The 26,238-nt window shown below is 42.0% G+C and overlaps 1 protein-coding gene across 5 annotated transcripts in view; it reads right to left on the bottom strand.

The window, feature by feature from the left end:
- The window catches only part of LOC139746040 (uncharacterized), a 304,925-nt gene that overhangs the window by 217,096 nt on the left and 61,591 nt on the right, over positions 1-26,238 (bottom strand). For all 5 annotated transcript variants that reach the window (XM_071656858.1, XM_071656854.1, XM_071656856.1 and 2 more), the window contains exon 8: positions 2,612-2,721. In XM_071656858.1, the coding sequence (XP_071512959.1) occupies positions 2,612-2,721 (110 nt within the window). The remainder of the gene's footprint in view (positions 1-2,611; positions 2,722-26,238) is intronic.

Raw genomic sequence — 26,238 nt, 5'->3', positions numbered from 1 at the left:
CTCCCTTGTCTTACGCACTTTATTTACCTCCTTCCAGAACATCTTTTTATTCTCCCTAAAATTTAATGATACTCTCTCACCCCAACTCTCATTTGCGCTTTTTTTCACCTCTTGCACCTTTCTCTTGACCTCCTGTCTCTTTCTTTTATACATCTCCAAGTCATTTCCATTATTTCCCTGCAAAAATCGTCCAAATGCCTCTCTCTTCTCTTTCACTAAGAATCTAACTTCTTCATCCCACCACTCACTACCCTTTCTAATCTGCCCACCTCCCACGCTTCTCATGCCACAAGCATCTTTTGTGCAAGCCATCTCTGCTTCCCTAAATACATCCTAAATACATCACATTAACATCCTTAAGTCTCTCTTTGAGAGCCTATTAATTAACACATAAACCAATAACGCTCTCTGGCAATCTCTCCTCCTTACATTCTTTCGGACTCATCTTTTTGCTTGCTAACGCTTTTACCTCTCCAATCTTCCTTACAACCTCACTTCCACAAGAAGTGCAAATGGTCAGTTTCTGAGGAATCATCTCACAACTCTACTTTTCTCCAAATAATGTTAATCTGAGATTTACAAACTCTCCATGATCATGGTGTTGGTAAGGAGGGAGGTCAAATCAAACGACTGGTGATTGGAATTACCTTTTAAGTTGATTTCTTTTTTCCAAAATTGATCACTGTTCCCTGCATTTGCAAGGCAGCATCAGGTACAGACAAAGAAAGGCCACATCTGCTCACATCCATTCTTTAGCCATCATGTGTAATGCATCCAAACCACAGCTCCCTACCCACAACCAGGCCCCAAAGAACTTTCCATGGTTTACCCCGGATGCTTCATATGCCCTGGTTCAGGCCACTAACAGCAAGTTGAGCCCAGTAAACCAAATCATTCCAATTCCAATTTCAAGATAATGTTTATCTATTCATGGAGTTGTACATGCTAGTTTCATTTAGAAAGACAATCTCAGATTGGTAAGTTTTATATACTCTTCCTGACTGAAAAGATTTCTGGCTGTTGGGAGTTTGAGAAATCATAAGTCACTCTGTATTGCTATCTATCTGTCTTTATCTCTGACACCTGTTCCAGCTGAAACTTCCTCAAGGGGTGGCCACAGCAATAGAGTATCCATAACTACAGAGCTCTAGTGCAACTTCTTAGCCTTTAGTGCCTCACCCTTAACAGGCCACTGGCAGAGGGCAACTCTATCACAGTGTTTGCTAAGGCTTCTTCCTAATGTTCAGACTGACTGTTTCTATCTAATGCACCTACCAACTACTTCTACCAAATATTTCTACCTAAAGCTCCCGCCTAAATGTTCCTATCTACTCCTTGTATCCATTGTTCCTACCATTTCACCAAAGGGCACGGCAAGTGCATAGTGTTCATCGCAAGAAAATCTAGATTAATGAAGAAAGCTGTGTGAGTTAGGTGTCGTCAACTGTTACGTATGACAAGGCGAGACTGTATGTTTGTGGACAGAATGCCAGTAGTCTACATGTTAGTGACGCATAAAGAAAAGACCTACTTGGGTCAGAGGAGTGCAACCTGACAACCACTGGCTGCCCATCAACTACTACCTATAAAAGACTTGAACTAATATTTTTTTGCATACAGGTTCCTGAGTCTGCCCATTAACTACTACCTATAAAAGACTGAACTAATATTTTTTCAAATACAGGTTCCTGAGTGCAAAATAAATTCTAATAAAAGGTGCAATGAGACAAAAATTAAATGAGAAGAACCAATAAAAATTCTAAAGAAATAAAAAGTGTCATAATACTCAACTGCAGAACTCAAAGTACATTAAAATCCTTACAATATACAACAAAATTCTAGGGACTGAAAAGTGTAGAATCTTTGAAGAAAATGAGAATTAAAGATGGCATTATGCTCAGTGCAAATTTCCCTTCACCTAGAGATAATCATGTGTGTCTACTAATCACAATAACTCTGACTATAGAGGTCCTTCCACAGGTCAGAAGTCCCATGATTATGAAACACTTTCTACTGATAAAAATGTTATCCCATACAAAATCTGGACTTTAATGAAGTTAGCATAGCACAAACATAAAATACAGGGAGACTTAAATATTTAAAGCAAGCTATACATACTTTAGAAATCTATTGTTAGAGCATTACCACATTCTCACAATGTCAATGTCAGTGATTGCTTTTTTTTCTTAGCCATCTAAGATGGTTTACACCCCTTTAATCTAGCCCTAAAGCACAACTTAAATTGATACAGTAAAACTATCAATCCTAATAAGACGAGCCTGAGATGTTTCTGAGCATCACTTCAACACACTTAAGTAGAACAGCAGAGGTTTCCTAGACAGCTGCAGTCCACAGTTACAGATCAATTAAAGGGAAGTTAAGCATATTAAATAGAAGCTATAAGCTTGAAATGAGAGACAAATCAATTGATGGATGTGGCAACACAAGCTTCATTGTGTATTCCAATCATAACAAATTCCAATATGCTAAGTCACAATGTCAGCTATCAAGCTAATATGACAAAAGCTTTTAATCTTTATGCAATAACTACCACATCAAAAGCTTTACCATCTAAATAAAGCAACACGGTACAATCTTATAAACTTCCTACCTGAGTTCCTCCATCTTTATCCTCTCCTCTTCTGCTCTTTTGTGGTCCTCAAGTCGTTTCCGCTCTTCTTCTAATCGTTTCTGATCTTCCTCACGACGCCGCTGCTCCTCCTAAGATATAGCTACAACTTACTGAAGATTCCAGTGAAATACTCAAAATAGTTTCTGGTAAGCTCACATGCTTTATCAGAAACTAGCAATCAAGTCAGTAAATGTCTACAACTGCAATCTGACACAGACAGCCTAACACACTGGGCTCACAGAGGAACATGGATTCTAATTTTAGAGGCTGCAGTTCTGCACATTGCCAACAGACATTACACTACAAATTCTGCTGAGCTACAAAACATAAAGGAAGAAAAACAGCAGCAACTCTCTCTGTTGAACAAGTACGCAGTGCAGAGAGGCAGCAAAAATGGCAAACAAAACTAGGTAGGGCATTCAAATTCAAGCAAAAGAAACTAATCCTCACCAGAGATGTATCGAATATCTGCATCCACACATGCAGAACATCTGCATCATATTCTAAATCCGCATCCATGTTTGTGATAACATAAACATCTGCATCTGCGATTCAATAAACATCTGCATTTGCATCCTTACCACACACATAGAGGATGTAGTGGATATACAAAAGAAGACTGAAATAAAGAACTGGCAGCACTGAGCACTTCTTATCACTCCATTATAAAGTGTTGTGGGGGAGCCGGCATGAGTCATATGAGTCATCACGCACTAGCCACAGTATTGAGGAGCTTGCCTCTGGGGTAGGAAGTATATCAGTCGATAAAAACCCTTGAAGTAAAATGATCAAATATACCAAGACTTACTGACTTTTTTTATGTACAATGCCATCAAGAAACAGTCAAGTGTGGAAGTACTTTGTGGAACAACCATATAACTTAGTGCAGTGTCTCTTGTGCAAAGATATTTCATGAAAGTGACGTAGAGCTACATCTTTGAAAAATCATTTGCAATCAATACACAAAGAACAGCCTAAAGAGTTAGAAGCAGAAGAGAGAAAGGAGTGAGAGGAGGAACTAAAGACAGAAAAAACTCCTTTGTACAAATTGAAGTCAGACATTAAGACAAGAAAAGTTGAAGAATGTTTTCAGTGTAAAACTGTGGGATGCTTTTAACTTTAAAGCAAAGAAACTGAATAAGTGTGTAGCAGAAATGTTAGTAATGGATGATTTACCAATCAGTCATGATAAGGATATAGTTTCCATGAGATAGATGGCTGAAGCTTCTCCACAATAAAGGCTGAAGCAGCAAAACCTTTATTCCTCAATGATATGCAATAACGTACATGGGTCTGTTTTCCATGGAATAAATGGATTGATTGATGTGGTGAAGCAAGACAGCAAGATGTCCTTCACAAGTGATGTGTGATCAGATACCTCAGCAGGTATTTCACTGCTGAGTCTAAATGCACATGCTTTAAATAAGGAGTGAAAGAATGAACTTTTTGTTAGGTACTGAACCACTACAAGAATGGCACACGCAAGAGTATATTTCAAGAAAGTTTGAAGATTTGTTGATGAAGTGGGTAATTTCTAGTATAAATGAGCACTGTGTTTTGTGTGATGCTGGAGAAAAGATGAAAAGAGCTCTATTCCTGTCAGGTGTAAATAATTTGGATTGTGCTGTCCATAAATCCAAGTTGTTAAAACTGGAATATCATCACAGTATGAAAAAGACACGACAATTCAGAAATGCTGCAGCATTGCTACTCATTTTTATCATTCAACGATGGCACAAGATGAAATAAAAATGTTTCAGGACAGGCTGCAAGAACCCAAGCTATGTGTTGTCCATGATACACCCACAAGGTGGAACAGCACCTTGCAGTGTACACTAGAAATAAAGGAGTTACTATGTTTCTATGCTGCTACCAACTCCAAAATAAAGCAACTCAGCAAAAGCTCTAGAACCTAACGAAGATACCACAAAAAGGTTGAGTGACTCAACATTTACATTAAGTGATGTGATACCTCTTGTAGTTTTCTTGAAAACCACTATTCAGCCAAGCACATCAGAAGTGTCTGAAGTACTTGATACCTCAGAGTCAAGCTCTGAACCAGACATCAAATCAACAACTGAGTCCCCCCCCCCCCCCAAAAAAAAGGAGTAAACATCATGAAACAAACAATGCAGCTGAAGGTGAATGAGATGTACTTGGCTTGAAAGTAAAGATCTGTACAGAGTTGCAACATATCTTGACCCAAGATTTATTTTTTATTTATTTATTTTGCTTTGTCGCTGTCTCCCGCGTTAGGGAGGTAGCGCAAGGAAACAGGCGAAAGAAATGGCCCAACCCACCCCCATACACATGTATATACATACACGTCCACACACGCAAATATACATACCTATACATCTCAACATATGCATACATATACACACACAGACATATACATATATCCACATGTACATAATTCATAGTCTGCCTTTATTCATTCCCATCGCCACCTCACCACACATAAAATAACAACCCCCTCCCCCCTCATGTGCGCGAGGTAGCGCTAGGAAAAGACAACAAAGGCCGCATTCGTTCACACTCAGTCTCTAGCTGTCATGTAATAATGTATCGAAACCACAGCTCCCTTTCCACATCCAGGCCCCACACAACTTTCCATGGTTTACCCCATATGCCTCACATGCCCTGGTTCAATCCATTGACAGCACGTCGACCCCAGTATACCACATCGTTCCAATTCACTCTATTCCTTGCATGCCTTTCATCCTCCTGCATGTTCAGGCCCCAATCACTCAAAATCTTTTTTCACTCCATCTTTCCACCTCCAATTTGGTCTCCCACTTCTCCTCGTTCCTTCCACCTCTGACACATATATCCTCTTGGTCAATCTTTCCTCACTCATTCTCTCCATATGACCAAACCATTTCAAAACACCCTCTTCTACTCTCTCAACCACACTCTTTTTATTACCACAAATCTCTCTTACCCTATTATTACTTACTCGATCAAACCACCTCACACCACAAATTGTCCTCAAACATCTCATTTCCAGCACATCCACCCTCCTCTGCACAACTCTATCCATAGCCCAAGCCTTGCAACCATATAACATTGTTGGAACCACTATTCCTTCACACATACCCATTTTTGCTTTCCGAGATAATGTTCTCAATTTCCACACATTCTTCAATGCTCCCAGAACTTTCGCCCCCTCCCCAACCATATGATTCACTTCCGCTTCCATGCTTCCATCTGCTGCCAAACCCACTCCCAGATATCTAAAACACTTCACTTCCTCCAGTTTTTCTCCATTCAAACTTACCTCCCAGTTGACTTGTCCCCCAACCCTACTGAACCTAATAACCTTGCTCTTATTCACATTTACTCTCAGCTTTCTTCTTTCACACACTTTACCAAACTCAGTCACCAGCGTCTGCAGTTTCTCCCATGAATCAGCCACCAGTGCTGTATCATCAGCGAACAACAACTGACTCACTTCCCAAGCTCTTTCATACACAACAGACTGCATACTTGCCCCTCTTTCCAAAACTCGCATTCACCTCCCTAACAACCCCATCCATAAACAAATTAAGCAACCATGGAGACCCAAGATATAAAAGTAAATTTTTTTCCTCTTATCACATCACTGATCAAGTGAAATCATTTGTTGTCAGACTATGAGAAGAGCTGACTCAGCTGAGCACCATGGCAAATGAAGACAATGAACCAACCACAAAACTAAGAAGAGACAAGAAAACACAAACAATTAACAGCCATCACCTATGGAATATGAGATGAAGCAATGACCTCTATTCTTACTTTCAGTTATGATGATGAAGCGGGAGACACATGCAGCAAGGAAGAATGTAATGGAAGATACTGAATAGTATCATAAGGAAAAGAAGGTCAATGGAACAAATGAAGACAGTCTGCGATGGTGGAAAGAAAAGAATCTACCCTGATTTGGTGGTCACTTGATAATGTCTTTGCTGTCTCCCAAGCAGCATCCCTAGTGAGCAGCTATTCAGTGGTGCTGGCTTGATATATGATGCAAAATGTAAATAACTTTCAGCAGAAAGGGCAGGGAAACTTTTGTTTTTGAAGAAAAACTTGTCTATCTTGAACTTTAAATACTGAATGACTAAGTGATGAAAGAAAAACTGCTAATAGATTAAGAGGGGAGAGTATGCAGTCTGTTGGGGATGAGGGGGAATGGAAAGCAAGTCAGTTGTTGTTCACCAATGATACAGCTCTAGTGGCTAATTCGAGTGGGAAAATGCAGAAGTTGGTGACTGAGTTTGAAAAAGTGTGTGAAAGGAGAAAGTTGAGAGAAAAATGGGAAAAAGAGCAAGGTTATTAGGTTCAGTAGGGTTGAAGGCCAAGTAAATTAGGATGTAAGTTTGAAAGAAAAACTGGAGGAAGTGAAATGTTTTAGATATCTTATTTTGGAGTTAGTAGCACCACAGAAACATAGTGACTCCTTTATTTCTAGTGTGCATGGTGCCATTCCACCTTGTGGGTGTATCGTGGACAACACATAGCTTGGGTACTTGCAGTCTGTCTTGACTGTATTGTTGACTGGTTGGTAAGGTTATTTAATGTATGTATGACTCATGGTGAGGTGCCTGAGGATTGGCGGAATGCTTGCATAGTGCCATTGTACAAAGGCAAAGGGGATAAGAGTGAGTGCTCAAATTACAGAGGTATAAGTTTGTTGAGTATTCCTGGTAAATTATATGGGAGGGTATTGATTGAGAGGGTGAAGGCATGTACAGAGCATCAGATTGGGGAAGAGCAGTGTGGTTTCAGAAGTGGTAGAGGATGTGTGGATCAGGTGTTTGCTTTGAAGAATGTATGTGAGAAATACTTAGAAAAGCAAATGGATTTGTATGTAGCATTTATGGATCTGGAGAAGGCATATGATAGAGTTGATAGAGATGCTCTGTGGAAGGTATTAAGAATATATGGTGTGGGAGGCAAGTTGTTAGAAGCAGTGAAAAGTTTTTATCGAGGATGTAAGGCATGTGTACGTGTAGGAAGAGAGGAAAGTGATTGGTTCTCAGTGAATGTAGGTTTGCGGCAGGGGTGTGTGATGTCTCCATGGTTGTTTAATTTGTTTATGGATGGGGTTGTTAGGGAGGTAAATGCAAGAGTTTTGGAAAGAGGGGCAAGTATGAAGTCTGTTGGGGATGAGAGAGCTTGGGAAGTGAGTCAGTTGTTGTTCGCTGATGATACAGCGCTGGTGGCGGATTCATGTGAGAAACTGCAGAAGCTGGTGACGGAGTTTGGTAAAGTGTGTGGAAGAAGAAAGTTAAGAGTAAATGTCAATAAGAGCAAGGTTATTAGGTACAGTAGGGTTGAGGGTCAAGTCAATTGGGAGGTGAGTTTGAATGGTGAGAGGCTGGAGGAAGTGAAGTGTTTTAGATATCTGGGAGTGGATCTGTCAGCGGATGGAACCATGGAAGCGGAAGTGGATCATAGGGTGGGGGAGGGGGCGAAAATTTTGGGAGCCTTGAAAAATGTGTGGAAGTCGAGAACATTATCCCGGAAAGCAAAAATGGGTATGTTTGAAGGAATAGTAGTTCCAACAATGTTGTATGGTTGCGAGGCGTGGGCTATGGATAGAGTTGTGCGCAGGAGGATGGATGTGCTGGAAATGAGATGTTTGAGGACAATGTGTGGTGTGAGGTGGTTTGATCGAGTAAGTAACGTAAGGGTAAGAGAGATGTGTGGAAATAAAAAGAGCGTGGTTGAGAGAGCAGAAGAGGGTGTTTTGAAATGGTTTGGGCACATGGAGAGAATGAGTGAGGAAAGATTGACCAAGAGGATATATGTGTCGGAGGTGGAGGGAACGAGGAGAAGAGGGAGACCAAATTGGAGGTGGAAAGATGGAGTGAAAAGGATTTTGTGTGATCGGGGCCTGAACATGCAGGAGGGTGAAAGGAGGGCAAGGAATAGAGTGAATTGGAGCGATGTGGTATACAGGGGTTGACGTGCTGTCAGTGGATTGAATCAAGGCATGTGAAGCGTCTGGGGTAAACCATGGAAAGCTGTGTAGGTATGTATACTTGCGTGTGTGGACGTGTGTATGTACATGTGTATGGGGGGGGTTGGGCCATTTCTTTCGTCTGTTTCCTTGCGCTACCTCGCAAACGCGGGAGACAGCGACAAAGTATAAAAAAAAAAAAAAAAAAAAAAAAAAAAAAATATATATATATATATATATATAAACTGTTTCTTACATTTCTCATATGTATATATATGTATGTGTGTGTGTGTGTATATGTGCGTATGTATGTGTATGTGTGTGTATGTGTATATGTATATATATATGTATATTATCCCTGGGGATAGGGGTGAAAGAATACTTCCCACGTATTCCTCGCGTGTCGTAGAAAGCGACTAGAGGGGACGGGAGCGGGGGGCCAGAAATCCTCCCCTCCTTGTATTAACTTTCTAAAATGGGAAACAGAAGAAGGAGTCACGCGGGGAGTGCTCATCCTCCTCGAAGGCTCAGAGTGGGGTGTCTAAATGTGTGTGGATGTAACCAAGATGTGAAAAAAGGAGAGATAGGTAGTATGTTTGAGGAAAGGAACCTGGATGTTTTGGCTCTGAGTGAAACGAAGCTCAAGGGTAAAGGGGAAGAGTGGTTTGGGAATGTCTGGGGAGTAAAGTCAGGGGTTAGTGAGAGGACAAGAGCAAGAGAAGGAGTAGCAATACTCCTGAAACAGGAGTTGTGGGAGTATGTGATAGAGTGTAAGAAAGTAAATTCTCGATTAATATGGGTAAAACTGAAAGTTGATGGAGAGAGGTCGGTGATTATTGGTGCATATGCACCTGGGCATGAGAAGAAAGATCAAGAGAGGCAAGTGTTTTGGGAGCAGCTGAATGAGTGTGTTAGTGGTTTTGATGCACGAGACCGGGTCATAGTGATGGGTGATTTGAATGCAAAGGTGAGTAATGTGGCAGTTGAGGGAATAATTGGTATACATGGGGTGTTCAGTGTTGTAAATGGAAATGGTAAAGAGCTTGTAGATTTATGTGCTGAAAAAGGACTGATGATTGGGAATACCTGGTTTAAAAAGCGAGATATACATAAGTATACTTATGTAAGTAGGAGAGATGGCCAGAGAGCGTTATTGGATTACGTGTTAATTGACAGGCGTGCGAAAGAGAGACTTTTGGATGTTAATGTGCTGAGAGGTGCAACTGGAGGGATGTCTGATCATTATCTTGTGGAGGCTAAGGTGAAGATTTGTATGGGTTTTCAGGAAAGAAGAGTGAATGTTGGGGTGAAGAGGGTGGTGAGAGTAAGTGAGCTTGAGAAGGAGACCTGCAGAAGCTGGTGACTGAGTTTGGTAAAGTGTGTGAAAGAAGAAAGTTAAGAGTAAATGTGAATAAGAGCAAGGTTATTAGGTACAGTAGGGTTGAGGGTCAAGTCAATTGGGAGGTGAGTTTGAATGGAGAAAAACTGGAGGAAGTGAAGTGTTTTAGATATCTGGGAGTGGATCTGGCAGCGGATGGAACCATGGAAGCGGAAGTGGATCATAGGGTGGGGGAGGGGGCGAAAATTCTGGGAGCCTTGAAGAATGTGTGGAAGTCGAGAACATTATCTCGGAAAGCAAAAATGGGTAGGTTTGAAGGAATAGTGGTTCCAACAATGTTGTATGGTTGCGAGGCGTGGGCTATGGATAGAGTTGTGCGCAGGAGGATGGATGTGCTGGAAATGAGATGTTTGAGGACAATGTGTGGTGTGAGGTGGTTTGATCGAGTGAGTAACGTAAGGGTAAGAGAGATGTGTGGAAATAAAAAGAGTGTGGTTGAGAGAGCAGAAGAGGGTGTTTTGAAATGCTTTGGGCACATGGAGAGAATGAGTGAGGAAAGATTGACCAAGAGGATATATGTGTCGGAGGTGGAGGGAACGAGGAGAAGAGGGAGACCAAATTGGAGGTGGAAAGATGGAGTGAAAAAGATTTTGTGTGATCGGGGCCTGAACATGCAGGAGGGTGAAAGGAGGGCAAGGAATAGAGTGAATTGGAGCGATGTGGTATACAGGGGTTGACGTGCTGTCAGTGGATTGAATCAAGGCATGTGAAGCGTCTGGGGTAAACCATGGAAAGCTGTGTAGGTATGTATACTTGCGTGTGTGGACGTGTGTATGTACATGTGTATGGGGGGGGTTGGGCCATTTCTTTCGTCTGTTTCCTTGCGCTACCTCGCAAACGCGGGAGACAGCGACAAAGTATAAAAAAAAAAAAAAAAAAAAAAAAAAAAATATATATATATATATATATATAAAACTGTTTCTTACATTTCTCATATGTATATATATGTATGTGTGTGTGTGTGTATATGTGCGTATGTATGTGTATGTGTGTGTATGTGTATATGTATATATATATGTATATTATCCCTGGGGATAGGGGTGAAAGAATACTTCCCACGTATTCCTCGCGTGTCGTAGAAAGCGACTAGAGGGGACGGGAGCGGGGGGCCAGAAATCCTCCCCTCCTTGTATTAACTTTCTAAAATGGGAAACAGAAGAAGGAGTCACGCGGGGAGTGCTCATCCTCCTCGAAGGCTCAGAGTGGGGTGTCTAAATGTGTGTGGATGTAACCAAGATGTGAAAAAAGGAGAGATAGGTAGTATGTTTGAGGAAAGGAACCTGGATGTTTTGGCTCTGAGTGAAACGAAGCTCAAGGGTAAAGGGGAAGAGTGGTTTGGGAATGTCTGGGGAGTAAAGTCAGGGGTTAGTGAGAGGACAAGAGCAAGAGAAGGAGTAGCAATACTCCTGAAACAGGAGTTGTGGGAGTATGTGATAGAGTGTAAGAAAGTAAATTCTCGATTAATATGGGTAAAACTGAAAGTTGATGGAGAGAGGTCGGTGATTATTGGTGCATATGCACCTGGGCATGAGAAGAAAGATCAAGAGAGGCAAGTGTTTTGGGAGCAGCTGAATGAGTGTGTTAGTGGTTTTGATGCACGAGACCGGGTCATAGTGATGGGTGATTTGAATGCAAAGGTGAGTAATGTGGCAGTTGAGGGAATAATTGGTATACATGGGGTGTTCAGTGTTGTAAATGGAAATGGTAAAGAGCTTGTAGATTTATGTGCTGAAAAAGGACTGATGATTGGGAATACCTGGTTTAAAAAGCGAGATATACATAAGTATACTTATGTAAGTAGGAGAGATGGCCAGAGAGCGTTATTGGATTACGTGTTAATTGACAGGCGTGCGAAAGAGAGACTTTTGGATGTTAATGTGCTGAGAGGTGCAACTGGAGGGATGTCTGATCATTATCTTGTGGAGGCTAAGGTGAAGATTTGTATGGGTTTTCAGGAAAGAAGAGTGAATGTTGGGGTGAAGAGGGTGGTGAGAGTAAGTGAGCTTGAGAAGGAGACCTGCAGAAGCTGGTGACTGAGTTTGGTAAAGTGTGTGAAAGAAGAAAGTTAAGAGTAAATGTGAATAAGAGCAAGGTTATTAGGTACAGTAGGGTTGAGGGTCAAGTCAATTGGGAGGTGAGTTTGAATGGAGAAAAACTGGAGGAAGTGAAGTGTTTTAGATATCTGGGAGTGGATCTGGCAGCGGATGGAACCATGGAAGCGGAAGTGGATCATAGGGTGGGGGAGGGGGCGAAAATTCTGGGAGCCTTGAAGAATGTGTGGAAGTCGAGAACATTATCTCGGAAAGCAAAAATGGGTAGGTTTGAAGGAATAGTGGTTCCAACAATGTTGTATGGTTGCGAGGCGTGGGCTATGGATAGAGTTGTGCGCAGGAGGATGGATGTGCTGGAAATGAGATGTTTGAGGACAATGTGTGGTGTGAGGTGGTTTGATCGAGTGAGTAACGTAAGGGTAAGAGAGATGTGTGGAAATAAAAAGAGTGTGGTTGAGAGAGCAGAAGAGGGTGTTTTGAAATGCTTTGGGCACATGGAGAGAATGAGTGAGGAAAGATTGACCAAGAGGATATATGTGTCGGAGGTGGAGGGAACGAGGAGAAGAGGGAGACCAAATTGGAGGTGGAAAGATGGAGTGAAAAAGATTTTGTGTGATCGGGGCCTGAACATGCAGGAGGGTGAAAGGAGGGCAAGGAATAGAGTGAATTGGAGCGATGTGGTATACCAGGGTTGACGTGCTGTCAGTGGATTGAATCAGGGCATGTGAAGCGTCTGGGGTAAACCATGGAAAGCTGTGTAGGTATGTATATTTGCGTGTGTGGACGTATGTATATACATGTGTATGGGGGTGGGTTGGGCCATTTCTTTCGTCTGTTTCCTTGCGCTACCTCACAAACGCGGGAGACAGCGTCAAAGCAAAAAAAAAAAATAATACTCTTACTTCTTCATCCCACCACTCACTACCCTTTCTAATCAACCCACCTCCCACTCTTCTCATGCCACAAGCATCTTTTGCGCAATCCATCACTGATTCCCTAAATACATCCCATTCCTCCCCCACTCCCCTTACTTCCATTGTTCTCACCTTTTTCCATTCTGTACTCAGTCTCTCCTGGTACTTCCTCACACAAGTCTCCTTCCCAAGCCCACTTACTCTCACCACCCTCTTCTCCCCAACATTCACTCTTCTTTTCTGAAAACCCATACAAATCTTCACCTTAGCCTCCACAAGATAATGATCAGACATCCCTCCAGTTGCACCTCTCAGCACATTAACATCCAAAAGTCTCTCTTTCGCGTGCCTGTCAATTAACACGTAATCCAATAACGCTCTCTGGCCATCTCTCCTACTTACATAAGTATACTTATGTATATCTCGCTTTTTAAACCAGGTATTCCCAATCATCAGTCCTTTTTCAGCACATAAATCTACAAGCTCTTCACCATTTCCATTACAACACTGAACACCCCATGTATACCAATTATTCCCTCAACTGCCACATTACTCACCTTTGCATTCAAATCACCCAACACTATAACCCGGTCTCGTGCATCAAAACCACTAACACACTCATTCAGCTGCTCCCAAAACACTTGCCTCTCATGATCTTTCTTCTCATGCCCAGGTGCATATGCACCAATGATCACCCATCTCTCTCCATCAACTTTCAGTTTTACCCATATTAATCGAGAATTTACTTTCTTACATTCTATCACATACTTCCACAACTCCTGTTTCAGGAGTACTGCTACTCCTTCCCTTGCTCTTGTCCTCTCACTAACCCCTGACTTTACTCCCAAGACATTCCCAAACCACTCTTCCCCTTTACCCTTGAGCTTCGTTTCACTCAGAGCCAAAACATCCAGGTTCCTTTCCTCAAACATACTACCTATCTCTCCTTTTTTCACATCTTGGTTACATCCACACACATTTAGGCACCCCAATCTGAGCCTTCGAGGAGGATGAGCACTCCCCGCGTGACTCCTTCTTCTGTTTCCCATTTTAGAAAGTTAAAAAAATACAAGGAGGGGATGATTTCTAGTCCCCTGCTCCCGTCCCCTCTAGTCGCTTTCTACGACACGCGAAGAATGCGTGGGAAGTATTCTTTCACCCCTATCCCCAGGGATTGGCGGAATGCGTGCATAGTGCCATTGTACAAAGGCAAAGGGGATAAGAGTGAGTGCTCAAATTACAGAGGTATAAGTTTGTTGAGTATTCCTGGTAAATTATATGGGAGGGTATTGATTGAGAGGGTGAAGGCATGTACAGAGCATCAGATTGGGGAAGAGCAGTGTGGTTTCAGAAGTGGTAGAGGATGTGTGGATCAGGTGTTTGCTTTGAAGAATGTATGTGAGAAATACTTAGAAAAGCAAATGGATTTGTATGTAGCATTTATGGATCTGGAGAAGGCATATGATAGAGTTGATAGAGATGCTCTGTGGAAGGTATTAAGAATATATGGTGTGGGAGGCAAGTTGTTAGAAGCAGTGAAAAGTTTTTATCGAGGACGTAAGGCATGTGTACGTGTAGGAAGAGAGGAAAGTGATTGGTTCTCAGTGAATGTAGGATTGCGGCAGGGGTGTGTGATGTCTCCATGGTTGTTTAATTTGTTTATGGATGGGGTTGTTAGGGAGGTAAATGCAAGAGTCTTGGAAAGAGGGGCAAGTATGAAGTCTGTTGGGGATGAGAGAGCTTGGGAGGTGAGTCAGTTGTTGTTCGCTGATGATACAGCGCTGGTGGCGGATTCATGTGAGAAACTGCAGAAGCTGGTGACGGAGTTTGGTAAAGTGTGTGGAAGAAGAAAGTTAAGAGTAAATGTGAATAAGAGCAAGGTTATTAGGTACAGTAGGGTTGAGGGTCAAGTCAATTGGGAGGAGTTTGAATGGTGAAAAACTGGAGGAAGTGAAGTGTTTTAGATATCTGGGAGTGGATCTGTCAGCGGATGGAACCATGGAAGCGGAAGTGGATCATAGGGTGGGGGAGGGGGCGAAAATTTTGGGAGCCTTGAAAAATGTGTGGAAGTCGAGAACATTATCCCGGAAAGCAAAAATGGGTATGTTTGAAGGAATAGTAGTTCCAACAATGTTGTATGGTTGCGAGGCGTGGGCTATGGATAGAGTTGTGCGCAGGAGGATGGATGTGCTGGAAATGAGATGTTTGAGGACAATGTGTGGTGTGAGGTGGTTTGATCGAGTAAGTAACGTAAGGGTAAGAGAGATGTGTGGAAATAAAAAGAGCGTGGTTGAGAGAGCAGAAGAGGGTGTTTTGAAATGGTTTGGGCACATGGAGAGAATGAGTGAGGAAAGATTGACCAAGAGGATATATGTGTCGGAGGTGGAGGGAACGAGGAGAAGAGGGAGACCAAATTGGAGGTGGAAAGATGGAGTGAAAAGGATTTTGTGTGATCGGGGCCTGAACATGCAGGAGGGTGAAAGGAGGGCAAGGAATAGAGTGAATTGGAGCGATGTGGTATACAGGGGTTGACGTGCTGTCAGTGGATTGAATCAAGGCATGTGAAGCGTCCGGGGGAAACCATGGAAAGCTGTGTAGGTATGTATATTTCCGTGTGTGGACGTGTGTATGTACATGTGTATGGGGGGGGGTTGGGCCATTTCTTTCGTCTGTTTCCTTGCGCTACCTCGCAAACGCGGGAGACAGCGACAAAGTATAAAAAAAAAAAAAAAAAATATATATATATACACATACATATATATATACACATACATATTTTTTTTTTTTTTTTTTTTTATACTTTGTCGCTGTCTCCCGCGTTTGCGAGGTATCGCAGGGAAACAGACGAAAGAAATGGCCCAACCCCCCCCATACACATGTATATACATACGTCCACACACGCAAATATACATACCTACACAGCTTTCCATGGTTTACCCCAGACGTTTCACATGCCTTGATTCAATCCACTGACAGCACGTCAACCTCGGTATACCACATCGCTCCAATTCACTCTATTTCTTGCCCTCCTTTCACCCTCCTGCATGTTCAGGCCCCGATCACACAAAATCTTTTTCACTCCATCTTTCCACCTCCAATTTGGTCTCCCTCTTCTCCTTGTTCCCTCCACCTCCGACACATATATCCTCTTGGTCAATCTTTCCTCACTCATCCTCTCCATGTGCCCAAACCACTTCAAAACACCCTCTTCTGCTCTCTCAACCACGCTCTTTTTATTTCCACACATCTCTCTTACCCTTACGTTACTCACTCAATAAAACCACCTCACACCACACATTGTCCTCAAACATCTCATTTCCAGCACATCCATCCTCCTGCGCACAACTCTATCCATAGCCCACGCCTCGCAACCATACAACATTGTTGGAACCACTATTCCTTCAAACATACATATATATATATATGTATATGAATGGATGAACCATTCTTCGTCTGTTTCCTGGTACTACCTTGCTGGCATGGGAAACAGCGATTATGTGTAATAAAATAATAAAGTTTAGGAGTTAAGTAAACCACTTTCAAAAGGGTGGAGGTTGGGGAAAGTGGTTGGTGAGACACGATGAGTTGGGTCCCTATCCTGCATCCTGGTAACACACAACTTGTGTAGCTGAAACCCGTCATAACAATAAGAAACTACAATCACAAGGTACTTTGTAATGAAAGTAGCTGCCATTTGGAAGTGATTGATGTTCTATAACAAATGAATAATTCTTAGTCTAATAAAATATATAACAAATATCATGAAAACATCCACATCTGCATCTGCGAGGATGTCATAGTCTGACATTCACATCTGCTGTTTTTAGAAACTGAATCTGCATCCGCAAAATATGTAAGCATGATATACACATACACATCCATGGATCTATGAATTCAGATATCTGATACATCTCTAATCCTCACTCAAAAAATTCAGTGGTGCATCTCCATCCTGCCTGAACATTTTTCAGGTTTGATCACCTTACTTGAAAGAGACATTCAGGTTTGGTCCCCTTACATGAAAAAGATAAAGTAGTAAGCGGCAGACAGGTACAGACAAGGTGGGTACTACCACATGGGTACTGGAAGATCCAGTGACAGCAAAACAAGGAGGGCCAGCTGGGCAGTGGATATCATACTTCCATGCCCAGTCCCAGATCATATTCTTTTTCTAGTTGGCCTAATATAAACATGAACTCTTTCTTCTTAGCCTAAAATATACATCAGCTACTGGTAATCAATCTACAAAAACAAACTTTCTCAATCTTTCATATAACATATAACAATGCAAAACTCACAAGATTCTTTGCTTCCTTCATCTCTGGGGATAGGAAGGCCAAGAAAATTATCTACATATCTCGTGTTGTAATAGGTGGCGAGCAGGGGCAGAGGAGAAGGGGGGCTAGATAATCCTCCCACTCAAGTATGGTCACTTTTCAAAAGAGGGAACAGAAGAAAGAGACAGGTGAGGATTCTTACCAGAAGGGTTAGACATGTCTGAGTGTGCAAGGAAGTACCATAATGAGAAGGGAGAGACAGGTGCTATATGTGAAGAGCAAAATAGAATTAACGTCAAAGGGATGGCTTTGGAAGGTCCAAGGAGAAAAGTCGAGTGAATGTCAGGACCACAGGAATAGAGAGGGTAGCATAACTGATGAAAAGGAGAAGCTGTGAGAGTGTGTTAAAAATCATAAGTTGAGATTTAAGTGAGTGAGAATGAAAAACTATAAGGGGTCAGTGATTATCTGTGTCTACATATATCTGGGAGCAAAAGGAGTAAGGAAAAGAGAAGACTCTTTTGGGAGGAAATGAGTAAGTGCTTACACAATTTTGTTCCATGGGATTAAGTTACTGTGGTATCTCAAAAACAAGAATGAAGGTAAAACTGAGGGGTACGGCTTAAAAAAGGCACATTCATAAGGATACGAGTGTGAGTGGGGTTGGGTCAACAAGCATGCAAGCGAGATGTTCCTGGATGTACAAAAGGTAGCTTGTGGAATATTTGATCATATCTAGGTGAAGGCGAATGTGAAACTTTAACTTGGGGGAAAACAATATGAAATCAGTAAGAAAAAGGCGATGAAAGTGAGTAAGCATGAGAGAGAGACATGTGTCCAGAAATACCATGAGGTTGGGTGAAGAGTGGCACAAGATGAGAGTAAATATAAAAAAGGTCATAATGGGTGTGGAATGGAAGGAATTATGAGACGCAGTGCTTACATGTGTTTCATACAATATTCTGAGTTCATGGTTTATGCCTGATAATTCATAACACATTTCCTTTCTTTCCTGGGTGACTTGTGGCTTCTTTAGAAATTTTTTTTTTTTTTTTTTTTTTTTGCTTTGTCGATGTCTCCCGCGTTTGCGAGGTAGCGCAAGGAAACAGACGAAAGAAATGGCCCAACCCACCCCCATACACATGTATATACATACGTCCACACACACAAAATATACATACCTTCACAGCTTTCCATGGTTTACCCCAGACGCTTCACATGCCCCGATTCAATCTACTGACATCACGTCAACCCCGGTATACCACATCACTCCAATTCACTCTATTCCTTGCCCTCCTTTCACCCTCCTGCATGTTCAGGCCCCGATCACACAAAATCTTTTTCACTCCATCTTTCCACCTCCAATTTGGTCTCCCTCTTCTCCTCGTTCCCTCCACCTCCGACACATATATCCTCTTGGTCAATCTTTCCTCACTCATTCTCTCCATGTGCCCAAACCATTTCAAAACACCCTCTTCTGCTCTCTCAACCACGCTCTTTTTATTTCCACACATCTCTCTTACCCTTACGTTACTTATTCGATCAAACCACCTCACACCACACATTGTCCTCAAACATCTCATTTCCAGCACATCCATCCTCCTGCGCACAACTCTATCTTTAGAAAATATGCAATTATTTTTTGCCTCTTGTAAATTGCTCATCTTTCTAGTTCTACCCTAGAGCTTTGGTGCCTTCTTCCCGCTGATATATGCCAGCTACATGTTTAGAGTACTAAAGAGGTTATGTCATTTACACGCTCCTCCTCTGTTTTGGTACTCAGCAGAGCTTCCCACAGTGTCATAAACATCTAACTGAAGACATCCTACCATCTTATCCATTTACTTTTACAACAACTAATCACTGAACACACTTCCATTGATACATGTGTTCTGTCTATGCAGTTGAGCATGCAAGCATGTTTATACTTCAAGCAGGTTGTGATCAGAGTCTAGGATGGTTGAGGTGGTAATATCATATATTAGGTCCACTATATTTGTAAGACCAAGTCCAGAATGTTATTTCTTCTTGTTGGTTTTGTTATTTGTTGGTTGGGAGAGAACTTTTCAGTCTGAATATCTCTCTCTTTTGCAACTGTTTGCCCAGGCTGCTTCCAGTTAATATTTTCCATTATGATATCATTTCCTGCCAGTTTTCACTTGATGTGTGGTATGCTTTAGTCTTCTAAGACTAGATTTCTGAGAAGGTCAAGACAGGTTTCTAAGTATCTTAATTGTTTAGCAAATTTATGAAGTACTGCATCTGGTGGTCTACAGATTAATGCAAAAACCAGGTCTGGGTTTTCAATCTTGACAATGACTGCTTCAACTATATAATATATGGAGTTCAGGAGTCCAGTTGCTCTACATGTATCTACTATACACAATCCAAATCCTCCACATGATCTAGTCCAGTCGCATCTGTACAGATTGTAATCTGGGATCAACGCCTAACTAATCATATGGTCTTTTGTGTGTGTTTCAGTGAAGGCAGAAAATATTGCACCTGACTCATTTAACAAGCCACTTATTAATGGGATTTCATCTGTCTTATGTAATTCCATATGTTTCCATATATGAAAGATGTTACATGGCTTGTCTCTGTGTTGTTTTGGGGAGTTAATGTGCTTTATTCTGCTGAACTTGGTAAAGAGTTTCCAGCTCCCTCACCATTCTGATATGCAAAGCCACTATTTCCCCCAAGTGTTTCCTGTCTCTATTTGGCCCTGTGTCTGTCACTAAAAAAAGAACATGTATTTTGATGGGTAGGGGGGTTATATCTCATTGTCCCTGATATGTAGTGGTTTTCACAATGCTCATTCAAGTAACATTTAATCTCCTGCATTGTTTTGCACAATTCTGGATGGCACAACCTGCATCCTTCCCCATACTCGCATTCACCTTTCTTCTTCATGTTCAAAATTTTCTGGGGTATTCAAATTTATATTTTCATCAGTACAGCATGCCAGTCTAGCCAAAAATGCAATTTTCCTTCATGTAGTACCTAAAGACCTTGTCCATCCCCAGATTTGTTATTCATTTTTAGCATCATATCGGTCACTGTCTGTGAGGGCAAAGATGAGTACATTTAATATAAATGTTCCAATGGTGCAGTATGGATGGCAGGCATGGGCCCTAAATGAACAAATACGAAGAATATGGATATGTTGGAAATGAAAGGTTTGTGTGGTGTGTGTGTGTGTGTGTGTGTGTGTGTGTGTGTGTGTGTGTGTGTGTGTGTGTGTGTGTGTGTGAGCTTGTGTGACCATGGTGAAGTGGCTGAGGATTGGCAAAATGCATGCATAGTGCCACTGAACAAAGGCAAAGGAAATAAAGGTGAGTACTCAAATTACAGAGGCACAAGTTCGTTGAGTATTCCTGGGAAATTATATGGGAGGGTATCGAATGAGAGGGTGAAGGCATGTACAGAGCATTAGATTAGGGAAGAGCAGTGTGGTTTTCGAAGTGGTAGAGGATGTGTGGATCAGGCGTTTACTTTAAAGAACGTATGTGAGAAATACTTAGAAAAACAAATGGATTTGTAGGTAGCATTTATGGATCTAAAGAAGGCATATAGAGTTGATAGAGATGCTCTGTGGAAGCTTTTAAGAGTATATGGTGTGGGAGATAAGTTGATAGAAGCAGTGAAAAGTTTTTACCAAGGATGTAAGGCATGTGTGCGAGAAGGAAAAGAGGAGAGTGATTGGTTCCCAGTGAATGTCAGTTTGTGGCAGGGGTGCCTGATGTTTCCATGGTTGTTTAAATTTGTTTATGATTGGGGTGGTTAGGGAAGTGAATGCAAGAGTTTTGGAGAGAGGGGCAAGTATGCAGTCTGTTGTGGATGAGAAGGCTTGGAAAGTGAGTCAGTTGTTGTTCACTGATGATACAGTGCTGGTGGCTGATTCGGGTGAGAAACTGTAGAAGTTGGTGACTGGGTTTGGTACAGTGTGTGGAAGAAGAAAGTTAAGAGTAAATGTGAATAAGAGCAAGGTTATTAGGTACAGTAGGGTTGAGGGTCAAGTCAATTGGGAGGTAAGTTTGAATGGAGAAAAACTGGAGGAAGTAAAGTGTTTTAGATATCTGGGAGTGGATCTGGCAGCGGATGAAACCATGGAAGTGGAAGTGAATCATATGGTGGGGGAGGGGGTGAAAATCCTGGGAGCCTTGAAGAATGTTTGGAAGTCTTTCTTTCATACAACTCCCACTCATTTGCATTTTTTCCCTGCAAAAATCGTCCAAATGCCTCTCTCTTCTCTCTCACTAATAATCTTACTTCTTCATCCCACCACTCACTACCCTTTCTAATCTGCCCAACTCCCATGCTTTTCATGCCACAAGCATCGTTTGCGCAAGCCATCACTGCTTCCCTAAATACTTCCCATTCCTCCCCCACTCCCCTTACCTCCTTTGTTCTCACCTTTTTCCATTCTGTACTCAGTCTCTCCTGGTACTTCCTCACACAAGTCTCCTTCCCAAGCTCACTTACTCTCACCACTCTCTTCACCCCAACATTCTCTCTTCCTTTCTGAAAACCTCTACAAATCTTCACCTTCGCCTCCACAAGATAATGATCAGACATCCCTCCAGTTGCACCTCTCAGCACATTAACATCCAAAAGTCTCTCTTTCGCGCACCTATCAATTAACACGTAATCCAATAACGCTTTCTGGCCATCTTTCCTACTTACATGCGTATATTTATGTATATCTCTCTTTTTAAACCAGGTATTCCCAATCACCAGTCCTTTTTCAGCACATAAATCTACAAGCTCTTCACCATTTCCATTTACAACACTGAACACCCCATGTATACCAATTATTCCCTCAACTGCCACATTACTCACCTTTGCATTTAAATTCATCCATCTCTATAACTTGGTCTCGTGCATCAAAACCACTAACACACTCATTCAGCTGCTCCCAAAACACTTGCCTCTCATGATCTTTCTTCTCATGCCCAGGTGCATATGCACCAATAATCACCCATCTCTCTCCATCAACTTTCAGTTTTACCCATATTAATCTAGAATTTACTTTCTTAAACTCTATCCCATACTCCCACTACTCCTGTTTCATGAGTAGTGCTACTCCTTCCCTTGCTCTTGTCCTCTCACTAACCCTTGACTTTACTCCCACGACATTCCCAAACCACTCTTCCCCTTTACCCTTGAGCTTCGTTTCACTCAGAGCCAAAGCATCCAGGTTCCTTTCCTCAAACATACTACCTATCTCTCCTTTTTTCTCATTTTGGTTACATCCATAAACATTCAGACACCCCAATCTGAGCCTTTGAGGAGGATGAGCACTTCCCACGTGACTCCTTCTCTGTTTCCCCTTTTAGAAAGTTAAAATATAAGGAGGGGATGGTTTCTAGCCCCCCGCTCCCGTCCCCTTTAGTCGCCTTCTACGACACGTAAGGAATGCGTGGGAAGTATTCTTTCTCCCCTATCCCCAGGGATATAAGTGGTAGAGGATGTGTGGATCAGGTGTTTGCTTTGAAGAATGTATGTGAGAAATACTTAGAAAAGCAAATGGATTTGTATGTAGCATTTATGGATCTGGAGAAGGCATATGATAAGAGTTGATAGATATGCTCTGTGGAAGGTATTAAGAATATATGGTGTGGAAGGCAAGTTGTTAGAAGCAGTGAAAAGTTTTTATCGAGGATGTAAGGCATGTGTATGTGTAGGAAGAGAGGAAAGTGATTGGTTCTCAGTGAATGTAGGTTTGCGGCAGGGGTGTGTGATGTCTCCATGGTTGTTTAATTTGTTTATGGATGGGGTTGTTAGGGAGGTGAATGCAAGAGTTTTGGAAAGAGGGGCAAGTATGAAGTCTGTTGTGGATGAGAGAGTTTGGTAAGTGAGTCAGTTGTTGTTCGCTGATGATACAGCGCTGGTGGCTGATCCATGTGAGAAACTGCAGAAGCTGGTGACTGAGTTTGGTAAAGTGTGTGAAAGAAGAAAATTAAGAGTAAATGTAAATAAAAGCAAGGTTATTAGGTACAGTAGGGTCGAGGGTCAAGTCAACTGGGAGGTAAGTTTGAATGGAGAAAAACTGGAGGAAGTAAAGTGTTTTAGATATCTGGGAGTGGATCTGGCAGCGGATGGAACCATGGAAGCGGAGGTGAATCATAGGGTGGGGGAGGGGGCGAAAATCCTGGGAGCCTTGAAGACTGTGTGGAGGTCGAGAACATTATCTCGGAAAGCAAAAATGGGTATGTTTGAAGGAATAGTGGTTCCAACAATGTTGTGTGGTTGCAAGGCGTGGGCTATGGATAGAGTTGTGCGCAGGAGGGTGGATGTGCTGGAAATGAGATGTTTGAGGACAATGTGTGGTGTGAGGTGGTTTGATCGAGTAAGTAACATAAGGGTAAGAGAGATGTGTGGAAATAAAAAGAGCGTGGTTGAGAGAGCAGAAGAGGGTGTTTTGAAATGGTTTGGGCACATGGAGAGAATGAGTGAGGAAAGATTGACCAAGAGGATATATGTGTCGGAGGTGGAGGGAACGAGGAGAAGTGGGAGACCAAATTGGAGGTGGAAAGATGGAGTGAAAAAGATTTTGTGTGATTGGGGCCTGAACATGCAGGAGGGTGAAAGGAGGGCAAGGAATAGAGTGAATTGGATCGATGTGGTATATCGGGGTTGACGTGCTGTCAGTGGATTGAATCAGGGCATGTGAAGCGTCTGGGGTAAACCATGGAAAGCTGTGTAGGTATGTATATTTGCGTGACAACAGAGTCTCCAAAACTAAATAACTCCAGTGCTGCTTCTTAGCCTTTAGCACCTCACCCTTAATGGGCCACTGGCAGAGGGCAAGTCTTACGCAGTGTTTGCAGAGGCTCCTATCTAATGTTTCCTAATGACTACTTTCTAATGCTCTTACCTAATGTTTCTACCTAATAATCAAGCCTAATTGTTCCTACCTACTACTTTTATCTACTGCTCCTAACATTTTGCCAAAAGGCACATAGTGCTCACTGCAGGTAAATCCAGAGATATGAAGAATGGGATGCATGAGTTAAGTAAGTGCTGTCAAGTGTTACATATTTCACAGTGATACTGTATGTTTGTGGACGGAATGTCTGTTGTCCACACGTTAATGATGCACAAAGAAAAGACAGATACCTGGGTCAGAGGAGTGCAACTTGACAACCAGTGAGGTGCTGGCTCACTAATCGTATGTCACTAACCCTCTCATATTTTAATTTCTACAATATACAACAGAAGAAGGAGCTAAGCCGGGAGTGCTCATCCTCCCCAAAGGCTTAGCTTGGAGTGTCTAAATGCTGTGGACGTACCTAAGATAAGGAGAAAGGAGAGGTAGGCAGTATGTCTGAGGAAAGAAAGCTATATATTCTGACTCCATGAGAAACAAAGCTCAAGGGTACAGGGGAAGAATGGTTTGGAAATGTTTTAGAAGCAAAGTCAGGGGTGAGAGGACAAGACCTAAGGATGGAGTAGCACTACTCCTGAAACAGAAGTGGGAAAGTGTGAAAGAGTTCAGGGAACTGAGCTCTTGATTGATGCAAGCAAAAATGAAAGTCACTGGCAAGAGATGGCAAATTTTCAGTGCTGATGCACCTGGCCATGAGAAGAAAGATCATAAGAAGCAAGTGTTGTGGGAGCAGCTTTGCAAGTGTATCAGCAATTCGGATGCAAACGACAGGGTATCAGTGATAGGTGCCTTAAATGCAAAGATGAGTAATGTGGTAGTTGAGGGTATAATTGAGGGGCATTGTTTATTCAGTATTATGAATGAAAATGGTTAAGAGCTTGTGGAGTTGTGCTGAAAAAGGAATGGTGACTGGGAATACCTAGTTTGAAAAGAGGGACATATGCAAGAATACATATGTGAGTAGAAAAGATGGTGAGTATACATTATTGTATTGCACAATGATTGTTGTTTGGTGTGTAAAAGGGAGACCTGGATGTGAATGTGCTAAGAGAGGCGGCTGGCCGGATGTTTGTTTACTACCTTGTGGAGACAAGGGAGACAACTTGCAGGGGTTTTCCAAAAAAAAGAAAACATTATTGATGAGAAAAAAGCAGTGAGAGTAAGTGAGCTTGGAAAAAAGGCTTGTGTGAAGAAATATCAGAAGAGACTGAGTGTAGAATAGCAAAGGTGAGAGTAAATGAAGTGAGGGGAGTGGGTGAGGAATGGGAGGTTTTTTGGAAACAGTGATGGCATGTGCAAGAGATACATGTGACATGCAAAAGGTGGGAGATGGACAGAATAGAAAGGGTAGTGAGTGGTGAGAAGTATAATTGCTAGAGAGAGAAAAATGATGTGTTTGGTCAGGACTTACAGGGAAGGAGTGCAAATGATTGGGGGGATGTATTAGAGAAAGTGAAAGGTCAAAAGAAAGGTGCAGGGGTTGAAATAGAGGCAACTGAAAGTTGGGATGAGCAAGTATCAGTAAACTTTAGGGAGAATAAGTTATCTTAGAAGGGGATTAGTAATGTGTAAAAACCGAAAGAGCAAACAAGAAAATTAGGGAAAGGGGTAAAAAGGGATGTGGTAACATGTACTGATGAAGCAAGTATTTCAAAAGACTGCTAAATGCTTTTAATGATACAGTGGCAGATGTATAGGATGTGGGTCAGGGTGGTATGCAAAGTGAAAGACACATGGAGAGTGGTGTGGAGAAGACAGTAGAGGTGGTGAAAGCCTTATGACGAATTAAATATAGCAAAGCAGCTGGAGTGGATGGTACTGAATTTCTTAATAAAAGGGGGTTACTGAGTCGTTGATTGTTCAGTTAGGATTTTCAATGAATGTATGGATCACAGTGAGGTGCTTGAGGACTGACAGAATGCATGTTTAGTGACACTATATAAAAGCAAGAAGGATAAAGGTGACTGTTACAACTACAGCAGCATAAGTTTGCTAAGAAGAAAGTAATATAGGTGAGTAGTGACTGAAAGGGTGAAGGTTATCTATCTATCTATATTTCTAATCCCCATTCCCTCCAGGAACTTTCTTGAGGGGGTGGCCCTAGCAAAGGAGTCATCATAACTGATGAA

This window comes from Panulirus ornatus, chromosome 63, assembly GCF_036320965.1.
Source record: "Panulirus ornatus isolate Po-2019 chromosome 63, ASM3632096v1, whole genome shotgun sequence".
Taxonomy (NCBI): domain Eukaryota; kingdom Metazoa; phylum Arthropoda; class Malacostraca; order Decapoda; family Palinuridae; genus Panulirus; species Panulirus ornatus.
This window is presented reverse-complemented; position numbering and strand designations above follow the sequence as displayed.